This window comes from Scleropages formosus, chromosome 16 (assembly GCF_900964775.1).
Source record: "Scleropages formosus chromosome 16, fSclFor1.1, whole genome shotgun sequence".
NCBI classification, from domain to species: Eukaryota; Metazoa; Chordata; class Actinopteri; order Osteoglossiformes; family Osteoglossidae; genus Scleropages; species Scleropages formosus.
Genome location: NC_041821.1, coordinates 21622986 through 21645094, shown reverse-complemented (window position 1 = coordinate 21645094; position 22109 = coordinate 21622986). Strand labels below are relative to the sequence as shown.

The window sequence follows — 22109 nt, the reverse complement described above, 5'->3', positions numbered from 1 at the left end:
GTGGATTACAGGAAGTTCAATGTGGTAACATAGAAGGATGCTTTCCCCCTTCCTCAGATTGAGGAGTCTCTGACAGTGCTAAAGCAGGCAGCTTGGTATTCAATCCTGGACCTGACCAGTGGTTACTGGCAGGTTGAGCTGGACCCTCAGGATAAAGACAAGACTGCGAATGCTTCACCAGTAGGCCTATTTCAGTTTGAGATGATGCCCTTTGGGCTGTGTAATACATCAGTTACATTTCAGCAGTTGACGTAGCATTGTCTTGGAGATCATGTAAATTACTTCCTTTTGCCTTACCTAGATGATGTGATCGTGTACTCTCTGAACTTTATCATGTAGAGCATTTGGGAGGGTTTTACAGAGGTTACAGAGCAATAGCCTTGAGCTGCAGCCCAAAAGGGTCAATTGTTTTGCCGCTCGGTGAAATATCTGTGGTGGGAGTGAGGTGTGGGAGTGTGATTGGAAAGGGCGGGGTTTGAGTGTAGCACTGACATTCCAGTTTGGTCCTCAGGAGGAGGGCCGTGGGATTATTCCTGAAACAAAACAGTGCACGAAGGAAGCGGCTGGTGGATGTGAAACGGAGGAAGATGCTTGGCAGAGTTGCCCCTGCTATCAACATTAGCTGGACTTCTATAGCAGTTTTAAAGGACTTAAAAGGTTACTCACTGGCCAGCTGTGAGGATAGCCGGCCAGTGTGAACCATTTATCTGTACCAGAGAGAAGTTGTCAGATGCTAGCTCCAACCGACAGGACAGCGTGCATCATCAAGGATTGCCGGACTACTTTACAATTAAGTGAGACTCACATGAGTGGTTTGGGGTTCCACGTGCAAAGCTTATTGGTAGTGTGTTATACTGTGTTTTAACTTTGTGCATGCATTGAATTTCTGTGGGTATGTGGTGTTTTGGTCAGAGTTCCATCAGGGAGTTTCCGATGGCTGTCTGGGTAATGTGCCAGTAGGTGTTTGTTAGGGTAAGACAAGAACGGAGTTTCCCCTCTGGCTCAGTTTTAATGCAGTCTTGAAGTGTGCGTGTAACAGTTGTAATTAAAGTATTGATTTTTTTTTAAATGAGGTGCTTTAATGCCTGATTAGTCCTGGGAATCTGAACGTTAAAACAGTTTAGTTACAGATCAACATTGAATGTTTGCTTAATATGCTACGAGGTTTCGTAAATACAAGAATACAAATGAACATAGTTCAAATTAAATTAAGAATAATTATTAATTATTTGCTTGCGACGGACTGGCATCCCGTCCTGGGTGTGTCCCCACCCTCTCCGGCCTCACGCCCTGTGTTGCCGGGTAGGCTCCGGTTCCCCGCGACCCCGGATGGGACAAGCGGTTCAGGAAATTGACTTACCCTTCTTCATACTTCAGCATGAAAATACACATACTTAGCCTGTCATGGTGTACCACCTGTTGAAATCAAATCATGATGGTTATGACATGATTCTCCAGAATTTCAGCATTCCAACACTTAATTAAAAATAGCTTTTAACTCTAAAGATTTTATCCATCAGTTTGAAGTAAATAATGTAGTATTTTAAGTACTTTTTGAGTTAAAAAATAGGTTTAATTTTGTTGAACTATATTGCAAGCTGCATGACCATAACCATAAGGGTTTTCTCTAGATAATTTCATAAAAGATGTTTTCTCCACTGTATAAACGAAATGGATTCGATTAAACACATTGTAACCTTCAATATGAAGGATTAAATGTAGTGTTTAAAGTATTTTTTTGTCTTAAAGTAGGGTAATAAGTTAAAACACGCTATGTGTGCCACTTGCTGGAATGAAATCATTGGGGTTCTGACATGATCTTTCATAAAAGCAGTCTTCCACAGCTTTGGTTAAAATTGATTTGGACTCTGTCACAAGCATGTGAAAAATAACATTTAAATATTTAAGTGTTCCATGAAGTCTACAGTCAACACATTGTCCTCAACGTACAGCACATGGGGAATGATACCTGTAAAATGGACTCGTATACCTCACTTCTACTATAATTCCAATCTGCTGGATTTACTATTCTTGATATCTGGGAGGGGATATGTAGTTTGGCAAGGTTAACGGCTCCATACTGCTGATAGCTTCGAGGTTGTCGATGCTTAATTTAATAAATAAACATTACACCAAGCTCTCCGACATACCGATCTCCAGAATCATACATATTGGCAAAGCATACATATTAGCTTTAGGGTACATACAGGTTACATCCAGGGTTTCTACATCCAAGCTGTATCTACTGCCCTAGATACTGCACTTTCTGTTCTTAAGAATTGGAAGGTGTGCAAGAAAGCGGTGTGGCATCAACTCAAATTGCCACAAAGCTAAATAAATCCAGTTTCAATGGGATAGTTGCCAGAATCAAGCCTACAGGTCTAACTTGTTCCTCTTCCTTTTTTGATGGCTTCATTTTGATGGTGATGAATTCATCTAAATGGGAATGAGATGGTAACCTTGAATATATGGTCAAGTACACTGGTTTCTACTGGACATTTTATGCTTTTATTCCCTTTATTAATGGATTTCCCTGCAGATCAGTTTGACCCTCCTGGTGCTTGAAATGCAATGCATGTCAGTATTGTCAATGTGGAGATGTTATCACTACAGGGGAATACAGTTCTTTGCTGACTCTTTCAGATAGGCATATGTGAACAGGTGGTGTTTATTTACCATATGGATGAGCCCTACTGTTCAAAGCTCCAGGTATGAGGCACAGTACAAATATTTTGAATGTCTTCAGGTGCAGGATATTAACACGGCTGAGGAGTGAAGTTCCAGTTTTTTAGCTTTTACCTAAATGGGAATGACATGGTAACCTTGAATATATGGTCTAGTATACTGGTGTCTGCCAGACACTTTATGCTTTTATTCCCTTTATCAATGGATTTCCCTGCTGATCAGTTTGACTCTCCTGGTAGCTTCTAGGTTGTGGATACTTAATTTAATAAAGTATCACTGACCTCTCCCACATTCCGATCTTCAGAATCTCTCGGGGAAAGTCTACATGCTTCTTGGCACAAGCAGGTGAAAAATAGCACATCCATTCTCATGAAACCACTCCTGGTCTTAGGGTACAGTACTTGTAGGAAAACTTGAACTGTAAAGATGTACAAAGGTATTTTAACAAGTCAGTAATACAGTTTATTTGCTCTCCTAGGTATTTTTTTGTCATGAACAGGTAAATGAGTCTTTGTGCCAATTAAGCTTCAATTTCAAACTTTTGGTTTTTCAAGAAGCTATACAAATATTTTGAACACTAACAAGTTAACAAGGGAACCACAACAACTGAGAAAACATGGGTTGACGAGCAGACCGCTAGTCTCTCGCAGACATTGTACTCCACCCACCAAGCAGATGAAGATGAATCTCCATGCTGGTCAGCCTTACAAAACCTGCCAGTTTTTGAAGTACAGTAAACACACATATTTTGAATATAAAGGGTGGCCAACAATGCTATTGAAGAATGTGGTTGCGGTCTGTCCCATGTACAATATTTAACATTCTTTGATGTGCAAGGTGATAAGTACTTTGGCCATTTGTATACAGTAGGTCCATATTGCTGGTGTCTACCAGGCACAGCATATTGTTTTTATGACTTCTAGAGGTTAATACAGAGGATTAAAGATGAGTGTAATGCTCCTCATTGTTTGTCAAGTATTGTACTATTTTCTATTGTCCTTCTGCGTTCAACTGACAGCGACAGCTGTTTCACCTCCCTTGTTCTCCAGGCTCTCTCCTGCACAGCGAACATGTCTATGCAATGGATGCCCAGTGGCTGCAGGTGCAGATCAGTAGGACTGCTGCTCCACTGTCTCACTGTCCCTTTATTAAGTGTGGGTTTTGTTCAGGGTTCCGTTGTGCAGTGACTGAGGGGTCTAAGGGGATTCTGTGCACAGGTGATCTGTCATATCTTCAGGCCACTGTGAAACAGCTGTGGAAATGGACTCTGCTTATGTGAAGCTGTACAGCTGGATGCACCAGTGTGAGTGTAACCTTGCCACTCTGTTGCGGTTAGTCCTGGCTTGTCAGCACAGGTGTTAAAATTGATTTGTTGACATGTGTAAGTCTTCTGTTAGAAGGATCCCACGTACTCACTGTCTGCTGACCAGGAGGCAAAGCTAGTCTTTGCTGTCAAGAACCTGAAGATGATTCTCAACTTGGAAGCTGTCCTGTCAGCTGTTACTCCACCATCAGCCAAACTGACCTCCTGGAGACACAAGTGAGGTGTACAGAATTTTGGCTCTCAACTGGCAGATGAAATGAAAGTGCCACAAGCAATTTGTTACATGCCTAACATAGTGGACACCTACCACTAAAGAAATGGATTCAGTGCTGAAAATGTTTTCACCTCAGTGAGGTGATCAGATTAAATGGTTCATGAAGCGTTGTTTTAAATACACAAAATATTGTCAGACTTGAGATAAATCTCATCTTGGGATCTGATGGCCTTGACCAGGAGGTAGAAGACAGCATGGAAAAGCACATTTTTCCAGGGTTTCAGACGCAGGGTGTAATGGGGGGAGGAGAAATGGAGAGATGTGCAGATTTAAGAGTAATTGGATGTTGTGAACCAAAACATGGCAATATGTAACATATTGATGCCAATGCCTCACATCACAATTTTCTCTTCGTGAAAATTTTCAGGCGTATGCATATCATGGGTGGGGGCGCAGTGGGTCCTCCTCTCTGGTGGGTCTGGGGTTCTAGTCCCCTTGGGGTGCCTTGCAGCAGATTGGCGTCCTGTCCTGGGTGTGTCCCCTCCCCCTCCGGCCTTACGCCCTGTGTTGCCGGGTAGGCTCCGGCTCCCCGCGACCCCGTATGGGACAAGCGGTTCAGAAAGTGTGTGTGTGTGTGTGTGTGTGTGTGTGTGTATGTGCATATCATGCGTCTTTAAGTAAGGGGAAATTGTCACTTGTCATTTGTTCCTTTAATTCTGATGTAATTCATGGATCCTACTGTAGATGTCTTGCATTTGAAGTGTTCATATGTGGTGGGGTATGTGAACATCTTGGCTCCTCTGTGTTTCCTCTGCCCGATGAAGTATGCTTCAGCTATGACAGATTACATTTACATGTACTCATTTAGCAGATGTTTTTCTCCGAAGTGGCATATATCTCATAGAAAATATAATGTGTTCATCATATTAGCAGAAAGAGAGACATAGATGCAGACACATGATTCTAAAGTGCAGTTAGTTTGTTTCAACCATATGAACCAAATCATATTAATGATTTAATTCAGATGAATTCCAATCAATGCACTGGCACTAAATGGGACCATGAAGAGAGTGAAATATGTAACTGTTCAGTTTCCAAGTTTTTGGGAAGGGATTGGGAAGGGATTTATTTGGTTTTTTCCATTTATTTTGAGTTTAAATGACTTTGTAGCATTTTGTATTACTTTTTGTGCACAGTTTTACTTACTGGTATTGTACATGCTTTTTGTCGTCTCCATGCTCATGCTACAAGTCAAAACTCCTGGTCCTTAAATTTTCCTATAAGTACTGTACCTTTAGTTGTATATCTTTACAGGTCAAAACTTACATCTGTAAAGGTTAACAGCTTTTCAAATGCTTAAACAAGCATTTTATTCAGTTTACTTTTTGAAAAAGGCAAAAGAAATGAAAAGGAGTGTTCTGGTTCATTTGGTGCACCAGAAGACAAAGAAAACAGATTTAGAAGTTAAAGTGAAAACAATGGTACAGCCTGAGAATTTATAACACTTTACTGTGTTTATTATTATATATTAGCATTATTTTAACACAAATAATGTGTGAAAAATGTAACAAAGACCAACTGCATAGCTGTACCATGCATGTTAATTGTTTTTCTATCCTCATTGTTTATATAGTACAGTAAGGGGGGGGTCAAAACCAAACCCTGTAATAAGATGAAGATCACATGTACTTAAAGCTTGCTAAAAAAGTTGCCAAGTCACACTTAGAATTTAGCTAACCTGAATGTGTATTATAAACCAAACATGGCAAGCATCCACTGCCCAGGACTTCCACAAGGGTATAAGTACAGCTGACTTGTTTTGTCATAGTCAAAAGACTCAAGACACAAAAATCATGATGTGGTCTGATCAGGCTTTCATGTTCAGTAAGCCCAAAGAGAGTTGAAATAGGAGCCATGTAGCACTTAGGAAACAGCTGGAAGACATGGAAAACGGATGCAGATGGGTCTCATTTGGAAAACGTTCCCTAACTACTTGCTGACCATACCAATCAGACATATCAGCGGTAAAACCATGTCAACAAACCCACTCCAAGGCCTTGTCACACCCTTATCTGATGTGGTCCTCTTGTTTCTTTTTGAATAAATGGAACCACTTCCGCCCCAACTTTTGCAAAAGAGGGGGAGGATAGTCAAAGGCTTTGCTGGGTATGAGCGCACTGTCATTAGAAAATTCCCAAAAATTTCCACCCCACCTTGTTTTTGTGTATGCCTGGAGTCATATCTGCTGCACGATATTTAAAGTGAAAGAGTTACCAGAAAGACACTCAGAGGTCTTGCTTTGTTTCTTCTGAATTGCTTGCTTTCCTGTATCTTAAAGACAGCCAGCAGCACGTTCTGTTTATTAGTCATACAGCAGCAATTATTTCTCGGTTTCGCTAGAACTGATCGGTGGTTTGTTGTGTTGTCTGAAACAGTCTATGAACTTGAAGAAATTAGTGTTGCAAGTGACCTGAAGACTACTAATGCGTAGTGTATAATTTAAAATAAATAAATGGCAATGCAGTATTATTCTTTTGGGTCATGTGCAATGCAATATAAATTAATAAACAGTACACTTGCTGTTAAAAGATTGCAGATCATTTGCGAAAGATGTTTGGGAGAAATGCGTTTTGATTTCAGTTTTACACGTGTTTATTTTAGATTTTTGTCATTTAAGGGCCATGACGTTTAAGAGACTGACATTTTATCGTTTGCAGTTAAGCCATGTACACAGATATAATTTGAAAATAAACCAAGGTTAAGTATTCTGACAGCAGACTTGTTTGTTCCAGCGGCCAAGTGTCAGGTGGCAATTGATCAAGTTACTGACTTCATTATGTGGTTTCCTTCCTGTATTTATCAACAAACAGCAACCCCAAAAAACTATGCACCAAAAATAACCTTTCAAGTCAAGTGTTAGTATGAAACCTAAATCCAAAAAAGGCTAAAAAAATCACAGCAAGACCACAGCTCAAAGTTCAATGGGGAAATTAAACAGTGTAATCCACTAACCCTTACATTTAGTCATTTAACAGACATTTTTCATGTTATTAATTTTTCAGTGGGAGGTGCGTTGGCGCAGCGGGTTTGGTCGGCTCACACTTCCTGGCTGGTCTGCGGTTCAAGCCTTGCTTGGGGTGCCTTACAGCTGACTGGCATCCTGTCCTGGGTATGTCCCCTCCCCCTCCAGCCCTGCACCCTGCGTTGCTGGGTTAGGCTCCAGCTTGCCGCAACCCCGCTTGGGTTAAGTGGCTTCAGCCACTGTGTGTGTGTGTGTGTGTGTGTGTGTGTGTGTGTGTGTGTGTGTGTGTGTGTGTGTGTAATTTTTCAGTTTATGTCTCACAGGAGCAGTTACCACCACTACCACAGCACCAGTACATTGTAAACCGTTCTACACCAGCATGCCTTACTTCATGGTACCAGTGTAAGCACCCTGTTGCAGTGCACTTTTACGCATCTGTATGCTTTAGAGCAGGGCTGAAGTGACTAGGATTTGATGTTTTGATGTTTTAATACCTGCAGTCTCCCATCGTGAACATGCACATCCCAAGGATAGTGAAAGAGTGTGAGTCAGATTCTCTGCATCCAGTGTTTGTGTACTTACTGTTGGGAACATCTTAGCCCATGGTGCCATGTGACAGGCGCGTGCTCCTTCCATGCTCTCTCAGCACCCAGGTCATGACTTGAAGAATGACCTAGAAAATACAAGCGATGCAACTCGTAAATCAGTGAACTTCCAAGAAACAGAAAAAACACATAAAATCACTGACTCACTCAATACCACCTTGTTCAGCGCAGGAGTACTGTGGGGGCTAAAAGCATAGGGCACGAGGCATGCCAAGATATATCCTGCACAGGAAACGCATCTGCTGCAGGGTAGCCACACACAATGGGCTTTTTTACCCAGCGGTTCACTTGAAACACTAATCTCTGAACTGTGGGAGGAATCTAGAGCTTCAGGGGAAACCTGTGCAAACACTGGGAGGACATGGAAACTCTGTACAAACTGACCCAGATTATACTATGTTCAAACAGCCCGGGTGTCCAGAGACAACACCACTACCCAAAATAAAATCAGTTAAACACAAAATGTCATGATCTATAAATACATACTCCAGCTTTTATTAAATACGGTTTAGAATGAGTTTTAATTTGCCACTCTTTGTCAGTAGTGCTCACTGAAATGTACCAAATCTCTCACAAATTCAATATTTTATACTGGACAACCCAGCTTCCTTTTGTTCTTTTTAGTTTCCAATCTTGAGTATTTGTATTACTTTAATCCATGTAAATATTAATTGTTAGTTTTAGGTAATGTTTTATTGATGCTTAAAGGAACTGTTTAGAAATGATCCAGTACAAGCAGTCTAATCAGTAATAAAACCTAATTTATGAAAAAAAATTAAAAATAGTCTTTAAATTTAGACTTGTGCTCTGCTTATTCCCACTTATTTCCAACCTTTTATTTTCATCGTCTTTCCTATGTTTATTTTTGATTAACTTTTTATTCGGATAATAGAAGGTGCATTAGGTCGTTGTTTTAAACTGCACGGGGAAGCTGCAGTTCGAGGAAAAATATCAGGGTTCAGCCACAGATTTCACCCACACTTCACAAGCAAAACCTCAGCAACTTTTATTTCCTGCCATGCACAGATGCTGAGATGCACCCATCTGAGTCTGTAACAACCCAAGCACCCCTTGTATGACACATACTAGAATTAGTAAGTGTGGCCCACATGCTTTATTGTGTCATTTTGATTGTTGAACGATAACAAAGAAATGTGACGTGTTGCCTTTATGTTCTAAGAAGGCTCAGGTTCTCCGGAGCATGAAGGTCATTGCTGACAATGATCTACCAGTTGTAGCCACTCAGTCTTTTGTGCGGTGAGATGTTGGGGCAGTAGCATCTGAACACGAGATGCAAATGGACTGAGCAAGTTAACGAGGAAGGCTTGCTCAGTACTGGGAGTGAAGTTGTGCTGCTTGGGGAAGGTCACAGAGACAGACTCTGCATAAAGTCCAATCCATCGTGGACGACAGCCCACATCCTCGCACACCAACATAGTAAAACAAAAGAGTACTTTCGGCAATAGGCTGGGGCACTGCTCCCTTTGGACCAAAAGGTCATTGGTTCCAACCCCCTCCCACCTATAGTACTATTGAGCAAGATGCTTACCCTCAATTGCTCCAGTAAATATTTTACCCAACTCTATAAATGCGTACATAATTAAGCTGCTTTAGAGGTGTCAGCTAAATTAATATGCTTGTTGTAGTGTATTAATCTGTAGTGAATTTATCTATAGGATTAATGATATTTAAGCAAATTACACATTTCTTTCAGTGCTTATCCTTTAAAAGATACACAAACCCCCCCTATTTTATTATTCCTATAGTGTTTTCAAGTCTAGTTACTGAACTTCAGGAAGATGTTTCCAGATGAGTCAGCTAACATTTGTCCATTTCATAGATTTCTTGCATACAAAGAAGACAGAAAATGATGAAGCTCTGGTAATAGACCGGATTTGGTCGGACTTCACGTTATCTGAGCCCATGGCTGCTGCAGTTAAGGGCTGCTGTGATGGCTTGGAGGGATGGAGGGTTTGGTCTGTGCCTGCTCTCCGGTGGATCTGGGGTTCAAGTCCTGCTTGGGGTGCCTTACGATGGACTGGCATCCATTCCTGGATGTGTCCCCTCCCCATCCAGCCCTAGGCTGCTAGGTTAGGCTCTGGTTCACTGTGACCCCTGCTTGGGACAAGTGGTTTCAGACAACGTGTGTGTATATTTTGGCTTGGTGTTTCCAGGATTCTTCCCCTCCAGGAAAGGATGGAGAACACAGACTCACCCTGGGAGCTGAGTGCACTGTCTCTTACTAGAGAAGTGAACCAGCACACCAAAATGGGCCATACACATCACTTTATTCTTTATGGAAACATTTGTTTTACAAAAGAGGGACATGACATGTTAGGTTTTGCTTAAAAAAAAAAAAAAAAAAGCAACTGTTTTGTAAAGCAGTGATTTAAACAGAGGAATAAGGCAATACAGGCTTCCCCCCTCTCCAAAAGTAGAACATTCCTATGAAACCTTTCATAAGACAAAATGCACAGAAGCAATTACCATTAATTTATGGGAGAAATTGAGCATTCACAGATCAAGAAAATAAAATGTTACACTTAGATGTTTCACAAAAATATGTTTGGTTATTTAATTTCTGCATTAGTGTCAATGGGAGAGGGCATGTTTTAGATTTCCAAGCATTCATTTTGCAAAAAGTTACATTCACACTAAATGTTTTTATGTCATTAAAGAAAGAAAGTACACACACTGACACCACTTGTCCTTTAAGGAAGTTTAAAAATTATTTTTGGAAGCATTCTCACTTTACAGCTTCCCCCCCCCACCCCACCCACCTAAAACTTTTGCATAGGACTGTACATTTAACATGACACTTAGCCCAGTAATATACATTAAGAACAGATAATTTCTGTTAAAAAGCAGTTCATGAACCATTTTGTTTGTTTAAATATATTTATTATGCTGGAATTTGAACACAGCGCAATGCAACTTCAACACATTCATTCACTTTTTTGCGCTGCTAAGGCCTAATACAAGAATTAGAAAAAAAGATGGGAAACATGTTATTTTGCTCAAATGCAATGTAATCTGCCAGAAGATTACAGCTCCTCTGGCTACACTTAGAGCCCAGGAGGTTGTGGGTGGGGATGAAGTAGTTGGGCAGGTAACCCTCTCTCAGATATCTCTGGAAGTCCTCCAGGAGCAAATGAAAGCAGTGCGCCAGGTCTTCTATCCTCCAGTCAGCATCGTGCACCCGGACCGTGCAGGCGTGCAGCAATGTGGTCTTCGCCTGGTAGGAATAAAACTTGGGCAGATCCTTTGGGTATTTGTCCTGGAGGGCTTTCAGGAGGTGCTTCAGAAGTTTCAGGCACTCCCTTCTAAACAAGGGATAATAAAACACTATTAGTGCACGGTAAGTAAACACAAAACTCTGCTTAAATCCCAGATGTAAGGTGCAGTTTAAAATTTTTGCATTACATTCACTTACAGTACTAATAAGTTTCCTCATATTAACTATCAATGCTGTTCTTCCAAAGAACATTGATGCACTACATGTACTGTACATTTGTACCACTTCAGCAGTGTAAAAATCACTCTTGTGAAGAGTGCCTACCAAGTGAGGAAAAAAGTATAAAAATTACAAAATGGATTTAAGTACTTTGAGGAAATACATCTAATTAAGTGAGACAGTACAGCCTTGTTTAAGAAACTAGTTTTTCCTGTGTTAGTTGGGCAGCTGGGAAACTCAAAGGTTGCAGGTTCAAATTCCCACTTTAGCTGTAGTGCCCATGGGCTAGGTACTTACCCTAAATTGCTTGTGTAAAAGTTAACCAGCAGTACAAAAAAAGTAAATAATTGCAAATAGCTGAATAATGTAAGCCACTTTGGAGAAGTGTTAGCTAAATGAATAAGTGTAGTTGCATCTAGTGACTAAATTGAAATAAGGGTCACATATCCATGTCTAAATATGTTCCAGGCAAGGCTGCACATTCTCACCATGCAGATCACGCAATGTTTTAGTACAATCTGGCAGCACTGCACATTTTAGTGCATTATTCACTTCACCCGTCTCGTTTACACCCTTACCGGCAGCACTGTGTCCCTTCCACCTCACAGCAGGTTTTTGTGGAACCATGGGACTTCAAGATCTCCTTCTCCACGTGAGAAAAAGAGATGCGCCAGGTATCTGTAAAACCCAATGACATTAAGAAAAAATTAAAAAGTTATATCATTTGTACAGTTACAGATTTGGGGCTGATACATCATTTTCAACAGGTTTTTTGTACAAGTGACTAACATGTAGTGTTGTAACTGATCCATACAGATTGCAAAACTGTGGTATTTACTAATCCAAAATAGTTCCAAAGTGAACAACTAAACTCAATCGTTACCTCTGGCACAGACTCCATCCAACTCTTCATTCCCGTTACCTTCATACTTTGGAACCAGGTAGAAGGGCTTCAATTTGAAATTTTTTTTGGTTTTGGATCCAAGCCATTTTTCTATCTTGAATCCATCATTTGTGAAAGACGGCCAAGAAGAATGGACTGCCAGGCCAAACACGATGTCCAGTCCAATGTCCAGGTCTTCCTCCGTCACCAGCAAGGTCACTGCTGGACACCCTTTCTTCTTTCGCTCCACTTGCACATCTGGCAAAGGAAAGATCGACCCAGTCAAATGCAAAGCAGGTTAATTTTGCTCAAGTTCTCATTCTAACAGCAGCTCAAACAACAACAACAACAACAACAACAACATGATTTCATGTGATGGACTCATTAAAAAGACCCACCTGTCATGCCAGCTTTCTTCAGTGCGTTCACGACATGTTTCCTGAACTTCGTCAGCATCTCGTTCGCAGACACGACTCCGTTCTCCAGAACAAACTGTTCCAGCGGGTGTGTCCTGCACCTCCCTTTCACAGCCACGCTGTAGAAGGCACCCTCGTCGTCAAACGGGAGGATCTCCACGCTACGGACCGGGATGGCCAGCATCACGTCAAACTCATCCGGCTGACGGATCTAATTGCGAAACGGGTACATCCGATTTTCATAACAATAACATCGGTGATATAGCATTAAAACCTACTGTAGACTAAAAAGGCAGAAGAGGTAGAACACCTGATGCCGAGTCCACAGCCTGGGAGCAAGAAAAGAGAAAGATCCCTCCTCAAATGCTGGGGGAGAAGAGAGAGAAAAAGCAGACAGGAAGTGACAGAGGTTGTTACAGAGCAAGGACAGCAGGAAGACAGGACAGTCTGGAGCTCCTGAGCAGTTAAGCCATGGATCTTATGCTAGCACTTGGACCACCAGAAGTTTATTTTCCTCCCTTTCATCTGGTTAGGAGTTTCTTGCTTTTCCTCTCCTCGGTTGCAAACCATCATGTTTGTCTTTGCATTTCTTTTATTACTTGTGAGATACTAATGCTCAAAATAAATCAATTCAATTGCACCTGACCTGGTAGCGTAGTGGTTAGAGACGCTGCCTTTGGACCCAAAATTGCTCCAGTAAAAATTAACGGGCTGCATAAATGGGTAAATAAACGTAAGCATCTTAACACTGCAAGTCGCTTTGGAGAAAAACATCAGTTAAGACTAATACGTGTAAATGTAATTAAGTTGCAGTTTGGCGAGCCACTGAAGACACTAGAACTGTGTGTGTATCATAACTAAGGTAAGCCTTACCGTAAGGGGTTTCAATGTAAAAACCACCTCAAATATAACCAGAAAAAAAAAAATACACATCTAAATAATCCCGCCATTCACTAAAGATGCGATAGAAAAAAGTGTCATAATAAATGCAGTTTACAACCAGGATAACAGTACAGTAGTAACAGAAGGAAAAAAAAACATCTCAATTTTAAGTCTTCATTTCAATATCAAAACAACCGTTATGGTGCCAAACTTAACTTAAGCCAATCGAATGAAAACTTTGTCACACCACACTTAACACCCTAAATCCAACACACAGTTTTATCTGGAACTTGGAAGTATCAAATCTGCCTTCTTACCTGGCGCGCAATGCTATAAACATTAAATCATTTAACCAGCCTTCTTCTCCACAGCGACTTCCATCGCTAAGAGCTGCTCACACGGACTGACCCGCACTTACACAGCTGCGTCATTTATATTAACCGTATAGCTGTCGCGTGCAAGGCGGAAGCTCGAGGCACTATGCTAATTACGCTTCTTCGCCTAATCCGCGGCTTTCCCCACACCCGCGCGCACCTTCACGTTCTCATAGTAGCTGCCGGTGCGCAGGCGCTCCACGCTGCTGAAGCAGTCCTTCTGGCTGCGCAGGTGGCGAAAGATCACGTCCACGATGCTGTTGATGACCGCCGTGGACTCGGACCTCAGCTGCTTCCTGATGCGCAGCCCGCGCAGGGTGGCCGTGAGCACGTCGTGCAGCGGGTCCTGCTGGCCCGTCCGTGTCGGGGAGACGCCCTCCTTCTTTATGCTCCGTCCGGCACGCGCTGCCGAGGCTGCCGCGTCCCGCCGCCGCTGCTGCTGCTGCTCTCTGCCGTTTGAATTTTCCCTCCGCGGGCTCGCGCTCGTACGTGGGGAGGGCTTCGCTGCCGCGGAGCTCCTGGTTACGCGTTCCATTGCAGCAGACGGAGCCTCAGACTTGCCGTTGGCTGGCAAAACCGTGCGTCGCGGAGCGGAGCGGCGCTGCGCGGCTCTCGTGGTACGACCACTGAATACGTCATCGCGGCCCCGCCCTCGCCGCGCCCCTCAGAACGCGCTACATCGCTGCGCTCCGCTCGTATCCCGCTCCGGGGCGAGTGGTCGCTGTGACTCGCTCTTCCTCGCTTTAAAATAGCTTGTTTCCAAAAGAAACGTGACTAATCCTTATGTAAATGTTAAGCTCTCTTTTCATACCATTTCATGTTTATTGTCCTTTATTTAGCCAACTCCTTTGTCTAAGGTGTTAAATAAGCAATATAACCATTTACCCTGGGGCATTCTGCTTATCAGTTCAGTGTAAATCCCTCGATCAATAATAAGCAGGTAGTGGATGCAAACCATACCCCTTCAGAATGTAACAAAGTGTCACCACTAGGCCACTTACTGCTTTACTTGATATTCCCATTTTCCAATTAATGTTCATAATCAACCATTATTATCTAACACCTTTATGCAAGACAACTTGCAGTGCTAGGCTTCTTTCACAACAAATATTTACAATGATTTACCCATGTATACAGCAGGGTTTTCATACTGTATCAATTCAGGGTTGTGATGCAGGAGGGGGGATTCAAACCAGGGACCTTCAGATTGCAGGACAAGAGCAAAAACTACTGCATTGACTGATTTTCCATTACAAACTGTTTAAACGTCCAGTGCTTGTGAGCCCCTTTCCCAGCAAAAAGCATGTCAACATGATCTCCAAATTAATTAGTTTTTCTGGTGTCAGAATTACCCTTATGTTGGCACTAAAATACAAAGCTTATAAATAAATTTGCATTTACCAGACTCCTTACCCTAAACCGCTCCAGTAAAATTACCAGCCGTATAAATGGGTAATTGTAAAGTACCTTGGGTAACTACAGCTGGGAGGAGTGGGTAGGGGGGGATTCAAACCTGCAACCATATGTATTCAATAAAGGCCTTAATGTAAGAAAGGAAATGAACAGTGTCTCATTATGCCAGATTAAGTACAATCAATTAAAAACAGCTGTTGACATATTAAGTTGCTTCTGCTGATTCCATCCACTCTCTTTTGAAAACACATTTGAAATGAATAAGTAACTGACAATTAATAATTAACTGTTAGAAAATCTTTAATTTCATGTATTAATGCTTTGTTCCATTTCACATTAAGATGCTAGAACTAGGTCAAGCAGGCTTTAAATGTTAAACTGCTAATGGATGTTTATCACAATGGAGACACTTAAGCAGTACAGCAGGGTGGAGGCACATGCTGGAGATAAAACTGAAATTAAAATACTTTTTCAAACACTCAAATGGGAATATCTGACTACTGAACAAGGTTCTATAGTTTCATCTGCGCAAGAACAGCCAGTGAACAAGGGAACTGCAAGACAATAGTACAGGCAATATTGAAATCTCTGGTTTTTACTTCCTCCTCCGAGTGTCTCGGTCTTTCGGGTGATTCCTGCCTAAATTAACATTTTCTGTATATTATTTATATATACATGAACACAAACACACACACACAAAAACAAACATCACTCTTTTTAGTTTCAGTGTAACTGTGGTACTTTTTCCTTCGTGTACTTTTGCGATGCATCGTAGAAATCAAACAGTCTCTCACTATGGAACTGGGGCTGATTGGACAGTGGTGTTGGTGGACTGTTGTACTGCCATGACTGATTCTGGGGTTGGCAGCAGTGCACAAGCTTCATTTGGCCTTCTGGGCCTTCTGTGCAGATTTGGTGACTTTTCCGGTAGTAGGTGTTTTCTTCTCCACCCCCTTGATCACGCCGACCGCAACCGTCTGGCGCATGTCACGCACTGCAAAGCGCCCTGAGGCACAGAAGTGACAGCAATCTGAGTATTAAAAAATAAAGTGACGTGGTGACTCTTGCTTTCCCATCTTCTGTGACTAGTGACTGTGAACATACCCCTTTCAACAAGAAGTGCTTTGAAACTCATTTCAAAAGCTTGTAATTGTGATTGCAACTGCGATTGCAATTGTGAAGTAAAGGCCTGGCCATAAATAGGATGCTTCGGACTTATTTATGTGCATAAAGTAATGGATACTTAGTGAAACACTTTGTTTCAGGTCTGATGGCAAATGAACTTTATAGCTTTACAGTGCAAATATGAACAGCAAAATATTAATGTCTTTTTGCGTCACACTGTAGTATTAAATGAATTACAAAAAGCTATTTAAAAAGGCTACATTAAGGCTTATTACAGCTATCACTATTACCAGCTCAGGGTTTTCTCAACTCATGTTAAACTAAAAATCTTTCTCTTTATTGCTTACTACAACCAAGTATATATGATGTTAGATATTAAAATAGTGTATAGCCCTAAAAAATTCTCAGAAAAAACTGATAAGCCATCATGTAGTAGGTAGCATTTCTTGTTTGCCTGAATGACAGTACATGGACAGATAACGGTCCTTAAAGTTTTGCCGAAAGCAATCAAGATGTCATGTCAGTGAAGGCACCTACCGAGTGGTGGGTATTCTGAAAAGCTCTCCACACACATCGGCTTGCCAGGGATCATTTCCACAATGGCGGCATCCCCAGACTTCAGGGACTTGGGATTGTCCTCCAGCTTCTTTCCAGAGCGGCGGTCAATCTTCTCCTTCAGCTCGGCAAATTTGCAGGCAATGTGGGCTGTGTGACAGTCCAGTACAGGGGCGTAGCCTGCACTGATCTGACCAGGGTGGTTCAGGATGATCACCTGGAGAAGGAAGTTATACAAAGTTATCATTTAATGTTAATTACTGAAATTAAGGAAGTTAACCGTTAATAGCACCATCGACGTCAGTGACACTGTGACTGCTATCGCACCTTCCTTTTACCATCCGCGTTATTCCATTCACAACATTTTATTTGCCATCATCCTAAATGAACGTTACCTGTGCTGTGAAGTTTGCGGCCTCTTGCGGGGGATCGTTCTTGCTGTCCCCAGCAACATTGCCCCGGCGGATGTCTTTGACAGAGACATTTTTGACGTTGAATCCAACGTTGTCTCCAGGTAGAGCCTCACTCAGAGCCTCATGGTGCATCTCCACAGACTTCACCTCAGTAGTCACATTTACAGGGGCAAAGGTCACCACCATACCAGGTTTCAGGATACCCGTCTCAACACGGCCCACAGGCACAGTCCCGATCCCTGGGCAAAGATTTAAAAAAATAATTGCGTAAGATAGGGTGACTACAAAATTGTAGTGGTATATGAAATATCTCCATTAGAGAAGAGTATGGCTTAGCATTAACGCTATCCTGATGACAAAGTAGTGATTTTTTTTAAATATATATATAAGAGCACATGGTCATTAGGGTCGTTCCCTAACGACCTGCTTGGCCTTATGCTTTCAGATGCTATTGTGCTTTGGAAGCCCCAGTCTGCAGACCAAAGTCTCAGTAGAAACAATATCTGGAATGGTCACTAACACAGTGCTAGAAGACGGAGATATCAAGAAAAGGTGATGTAAGATCATTGGCAACAAAGGTGGCTACTGCAAAGCTACACCAAGATGACAATAATGTATAGGAAGCCATGTAAACAAGTTTTAGCACTTATATCACTACTTTAACATATAAAGTTGTACATTCATAACAGCAATACAAACTCCACCTAATTACCTCCAGAATTGCATGGATATTGTAGCTATCTTGTGACTTGCTAGTAAGAACAAAACAATAGTGGCCTCTACCGGATGGTTTTGGAGATAGAGAAAAAAAATTCCCTTAATATTATATTCTACATCACTCTCTTGAGAAAACATAAAAGGTGGCAAATAACTTTTATTCCAAAAGAATGCCATTTTGGAGAACAGAACAACCACGTTCATGCTCCTCACCTCCAATCTTGTAGACATCCTGCAGAGGTAGGCGCAGGGGTTTGTCTGTGGGGCGAGAAGGGGGCTGGATGGCATCCAGAGCTTCAAGCAGTGTGGTGCCAGAAGCATTACCCTCCTTCCGTGTGATTTTCCAACCTTTAAACCATGTCATCTAAAGAGGTAAAATCACAAGAATTTTAACAACGTGAAGTGGATTCCAAATATGCAAGACTCTTCATTTGAGAACAATTTTTCACACCTCCTTATGCATTTCTGTTATCTTCTATATATTTTATGAATCAGGTAAAGAACCGTGAACCTTTACACTTGTACGTTTCTACATCACCGTTCACTCACATTAGGGCTGGCCTCCAGCATGTTGTCCCCATTCCAGCCAGAAATGGGTACAAACGGCACGGTGTCCGGGTTGAAGCCGATCTTCTTGATGTAGGTGCTGACCTCCTTGACGATTTCTTCGTACCGCTTCTGACTGTAATTGGGCTCGGTGGAGTCCATCTTGTTGACGGCCACAACGAGCTGCTTCACGCCCAGCGTATAAGCCAGGAGGGCATGCTCCCGTGTCTGCCCATTCTTTGAGATGCCGGCTTCGAACTCGCCAACGCCAGCCGCCACAATCAAAACTGCACAGTCGGCCTTGTGAGACGAGGCCATAAGAGATACGGAGAAAAATGTACGCAAACTATCAGTATTTCACCTCATTTTAAAATTCATCTGTATTTTCATTCTGTATGTTGGCTGTTCTCAGAAGACAGTGTGGTATCCCATAATTTACCAATAATGTTTAACAAATCAAGTGAAAATATATACTGAAATACAAATTTATTTAAATAAATTATGCAAATAGCCAGTAGTTTTCTAGTGAAGGGACTTTTTTTTTTTTTTTTTTTTTTTTTTTTAAGTCTTTGTGTCCGTGTTCCATCACCTTGTAGTTCATAATATGGATTTTTATTGCTACTTTTAAACTGAATTTATCGCAGACTGAAAGTGAATACATTCCTTTTACCTGTCTGCATGTTTTGTAAATGTCATTAATTTCATGCCTACTGTGTTTCATAAAGCTTCATCTTCAAGCCTCTTGTTGGATGCACATTTTTACATAACCGTTTCAAAATAAACCAGTTAAATCACACTCTTTACTACATTTCAGATTATCAGCATGTAGTCCACCGCTGCAGACCTGCGAGGTGCCGGTGATCATGTTCTTGATGAAATCTCTGTGCCCAGGGGCGTCGATGATTGTGACATAGTACTTGCTGGTTTCAAACTTCCATAGAGAGATGTCAATGGTTATTCCACGCTCTCTCTCCGCTTTCAGTTTGTCCAGAACCCAGGCGTACTTGAAGGAACCTTTTCCCATCTTTTCAAAAGAGGTAAGTACAAAGCCAAGGTTAGCGTCTTAAAGCAGAAAAAAGTAACATCCAATCTAGTGTTTTAATGAAGAGAATGGTATGTTTTGTCATCGTTTTCCGTCACAAAACTGATGCTCCAGCACATCTACTGAAGGATGAGCAGTGAAAAGGACCCTTCAATCATACCTCTGCTGCTTCCTTCTCAAACTTCTCAATTGTCCGCTTGTCAATACCTCCACACTTGTAGATGAGATGGCCGGTAGTGGTGGACTTGCCAGAATCCACATGACCAATCACTACAATGTTAATGTGGAGCTTCTCCTTCCCCATGGTTGCGGATTAAAATGTCTGATGAAGCAAAATCTGCAACAGAGCCCCCACCATAAGCAGTTTCAATATCAGAATCAGAATGAGCTTTATTGCCAAGTATGTTCACACATACAAGGAATTTGTCTTGGTAACAGGAACTTCCACAGCACAGACAGAATGACAGTGGCAAGATAGAGTATGTGAATAAGGGATGAAAAATATATAAAAATATACAGTACCCAATATTATATACAAAAATAGTCACTAGTTAATATTGATAGAAAACTGATGTCATTTACACGCACTCATAGAAATCGTGAGACCACCTTCCTTCAACTCACCTCCACTGTGTTTGCAGTTTCTGCGTGTTATTCGATCGCGCTGACGATTCTAATAGCGTCAGTACCAAGAGGCGTTCTGTTACCTTGGAGACCAAAATGGAAATAAATGCTGAACGCTACAAGATGAGGAATCGCTACATACTACATAAATCAGTCGAAAATCGGGATGGAATAGGGAATTTATTTAGGCGATGCATTTTTATTTCAGGTACTTTTAAAGTATTTTAATGCACTAGTTAATGCATAGATTCTATTAGCGCTGACTCCCGAGATTTACAAAAAAAAAAAAAAAAAAAAAAAATCGAACCGAACAAAACAACTTGACGCTAACATCATCACACTCACTGTCTGTATTTTTCAGCTTTTATTGATTTTTACATTATAACAACAACAGTTAGTCAGTAACATATTACACGCACTTGTCGAATCGAGGTGACCCTGGAAAAAAACTTGCACTCTAAATTTAAGATGCGGTTTTCCGCTTCATTGAAACGGGGAAAAAAATGCACCGTTCAAAAATATGTTCTTTGCTGTGACAGCATAATATATGCAAACCAGACAATATAATAATTATGCGGATCCTCCTTCCTCTCTGCGACACGGGCGGCGCGCGCTGCACCCGGCACGTCGCTACCCCGCGCGAGCGCACAGTTGCGCGGCTGCAGTCATTTCGCCATTAACGGTCCCGCACCTCGCGACTCTGCGACGCACAGGTGAGCGAGGACACGCGCGCGCTCTGGAGGAAGGTGCCTGAACGCGTCGCGCGTGCCGCGCCCTCCATTTTGTGGTCAATTTGAGCGGCTGGAGGAGAAAAAGCAGCCATTTGCCAAAGGTGGTAACATTCATCACCGCCCAAGCGCGCACAATAGACCAAAATAATGAAATCCTACCACTAATAATCAGTGACAGAGTAAGAATCACAGGACAAGCAAAGGATAGGTGAATTCCGAAATGAAACTCCTTAACCGGCCATAATTTTTGACAGTATATTCACCGCTGCGGTGGCATCGCATCCTCGACCTCGACAGTAGAAAACCCATAAGTTACGTAACTTGTTTTAACACGTACATAACATGATGATCTATTTCATAATTAAACCAAGCCATACAGCGAACGGAAAGGATAAACAACGAGTCAATGGATTTGCTCAGTAAATTACCATTAAGGCAAATACATAACAAAAAAAGATACACTTGACATTCAGATGCCTGTTATTCCACGAGATGTCATTGTCAAATGTAAAACCTGCTAGCGCTGAAATCACGAAAACAACCCGGCCGGGAAATTGAACAGTTTCTCATGAAACCTGATATAGAATATCGACAGCCTGGTTCTGTTCGAGCAGCTCATTTACACATCCATAAACACAATAAATAACGGCTGTTGCGGATTCGAAAATACTAAAGGTCAATGTTCTGTGCCATGTTTGCCGTTGCTTGACTTGAGCACTGCGGATTTTGCGTTTCAAACCGTCAACATCCAGTATTAACCGTCTATCGCATTTTTATAAAAATGTTCAAACTTACACCAGTGGTTTACGCTTTTTTTTTTGTTTTTTACATTTCTGCCATTATTATGATTAGCGCATCTAACAAATTGCAATAAGACATTATTATAGACGGAGGTTGTGCGATATTGCGGCATCTTACCTGAGCTCTGCGGCGCGAGCACCGTCGCTGAGCGGGAGGCGGCGCTCGGGCGCTTATATGCGCGCGCTGGAGGGGGGTGTCTGTAGTGAGGTGGGAGCCGCCATTGGCGGGAGCCCCTCCAAGGCCAGGAGAGAGTCTCTCACCCCCTCAGCCTCCCCGGTTACCT

The 22109-nt window shown here is 41.9% G+C and overlaps 2 protein-coding genes across 4 annotated transcripts; both read right to left on the bottom strand.

Annotated features, from left to right (window-relative positions):
- Positions 1-10760: 10760 nt before the first annotated feature.
- On the bottom strand, positions 10761-14475 carry LOC108933614 (cyclic GMP-AMP synthase-like). The gene is made up of 5 exons (XM_018750792.2): positions 14020-14475; positions 12586-12814; positions 12188-12445; positions 11883-11982; positions 10761-11173 (listed from the first exon to the last, which is right to left on the bottom strand). Exons 1-5 carry the CDS (start codon positions 14392-14394, stop codon positions 10816-10818), a joined length of 1320 nt encoding a protein of 439 aa, XP_018606308.2. The 5' UTR covers positions 14395-14475; the 3' UTR covers positions 10761-10815.
- Positions 14476-15554: 1079 nt separating this feature from the next.
- Positions 15555-21996, bottom strand: LOC108933756 (elongation factor 1-alpha 1-like). Of its 3 annotated transcripts, none has more exons than XM_018751039.2 (9): positions 21944-21996; positions 20295-20377; positions 19831-20007; positions 19473-19652; positions 18632-18928; positions 18296-18446; positions 17348-17604; positions 16935-17169; positions 15555-16278 (listed from the first exon to the last, which is right to left on the bottom strand). In XM_018751039.2, exons 3-9 carry the CDS (start codon positions 19972-19974, stop codon positions 16154-16156), a joined length of 1389 nt encoding a protein of 462 aa, XP_018606555.1. In that variant the 5' UTR covers positions 19975-20007; positions 20295-20377; positions 21944-21996; the 3' UTR covers positions 15555-16153. The 3 variants fall into 3 exon arrangements, with proteins under 3 accessions (XP_018606555.1, XP_018606556.1, XP_018606557.1); XM_018751040.2 differs by lacking the exon at positions 21944-21996 and adding an exon at positions 20714-20979; XM_018751041.2 differs by lacking the exon at positions 20295-20377 and having other exon boundaries at positions 21944-21981.
- Positions 21997-22109: the final 113 nt, after the last annotated feature.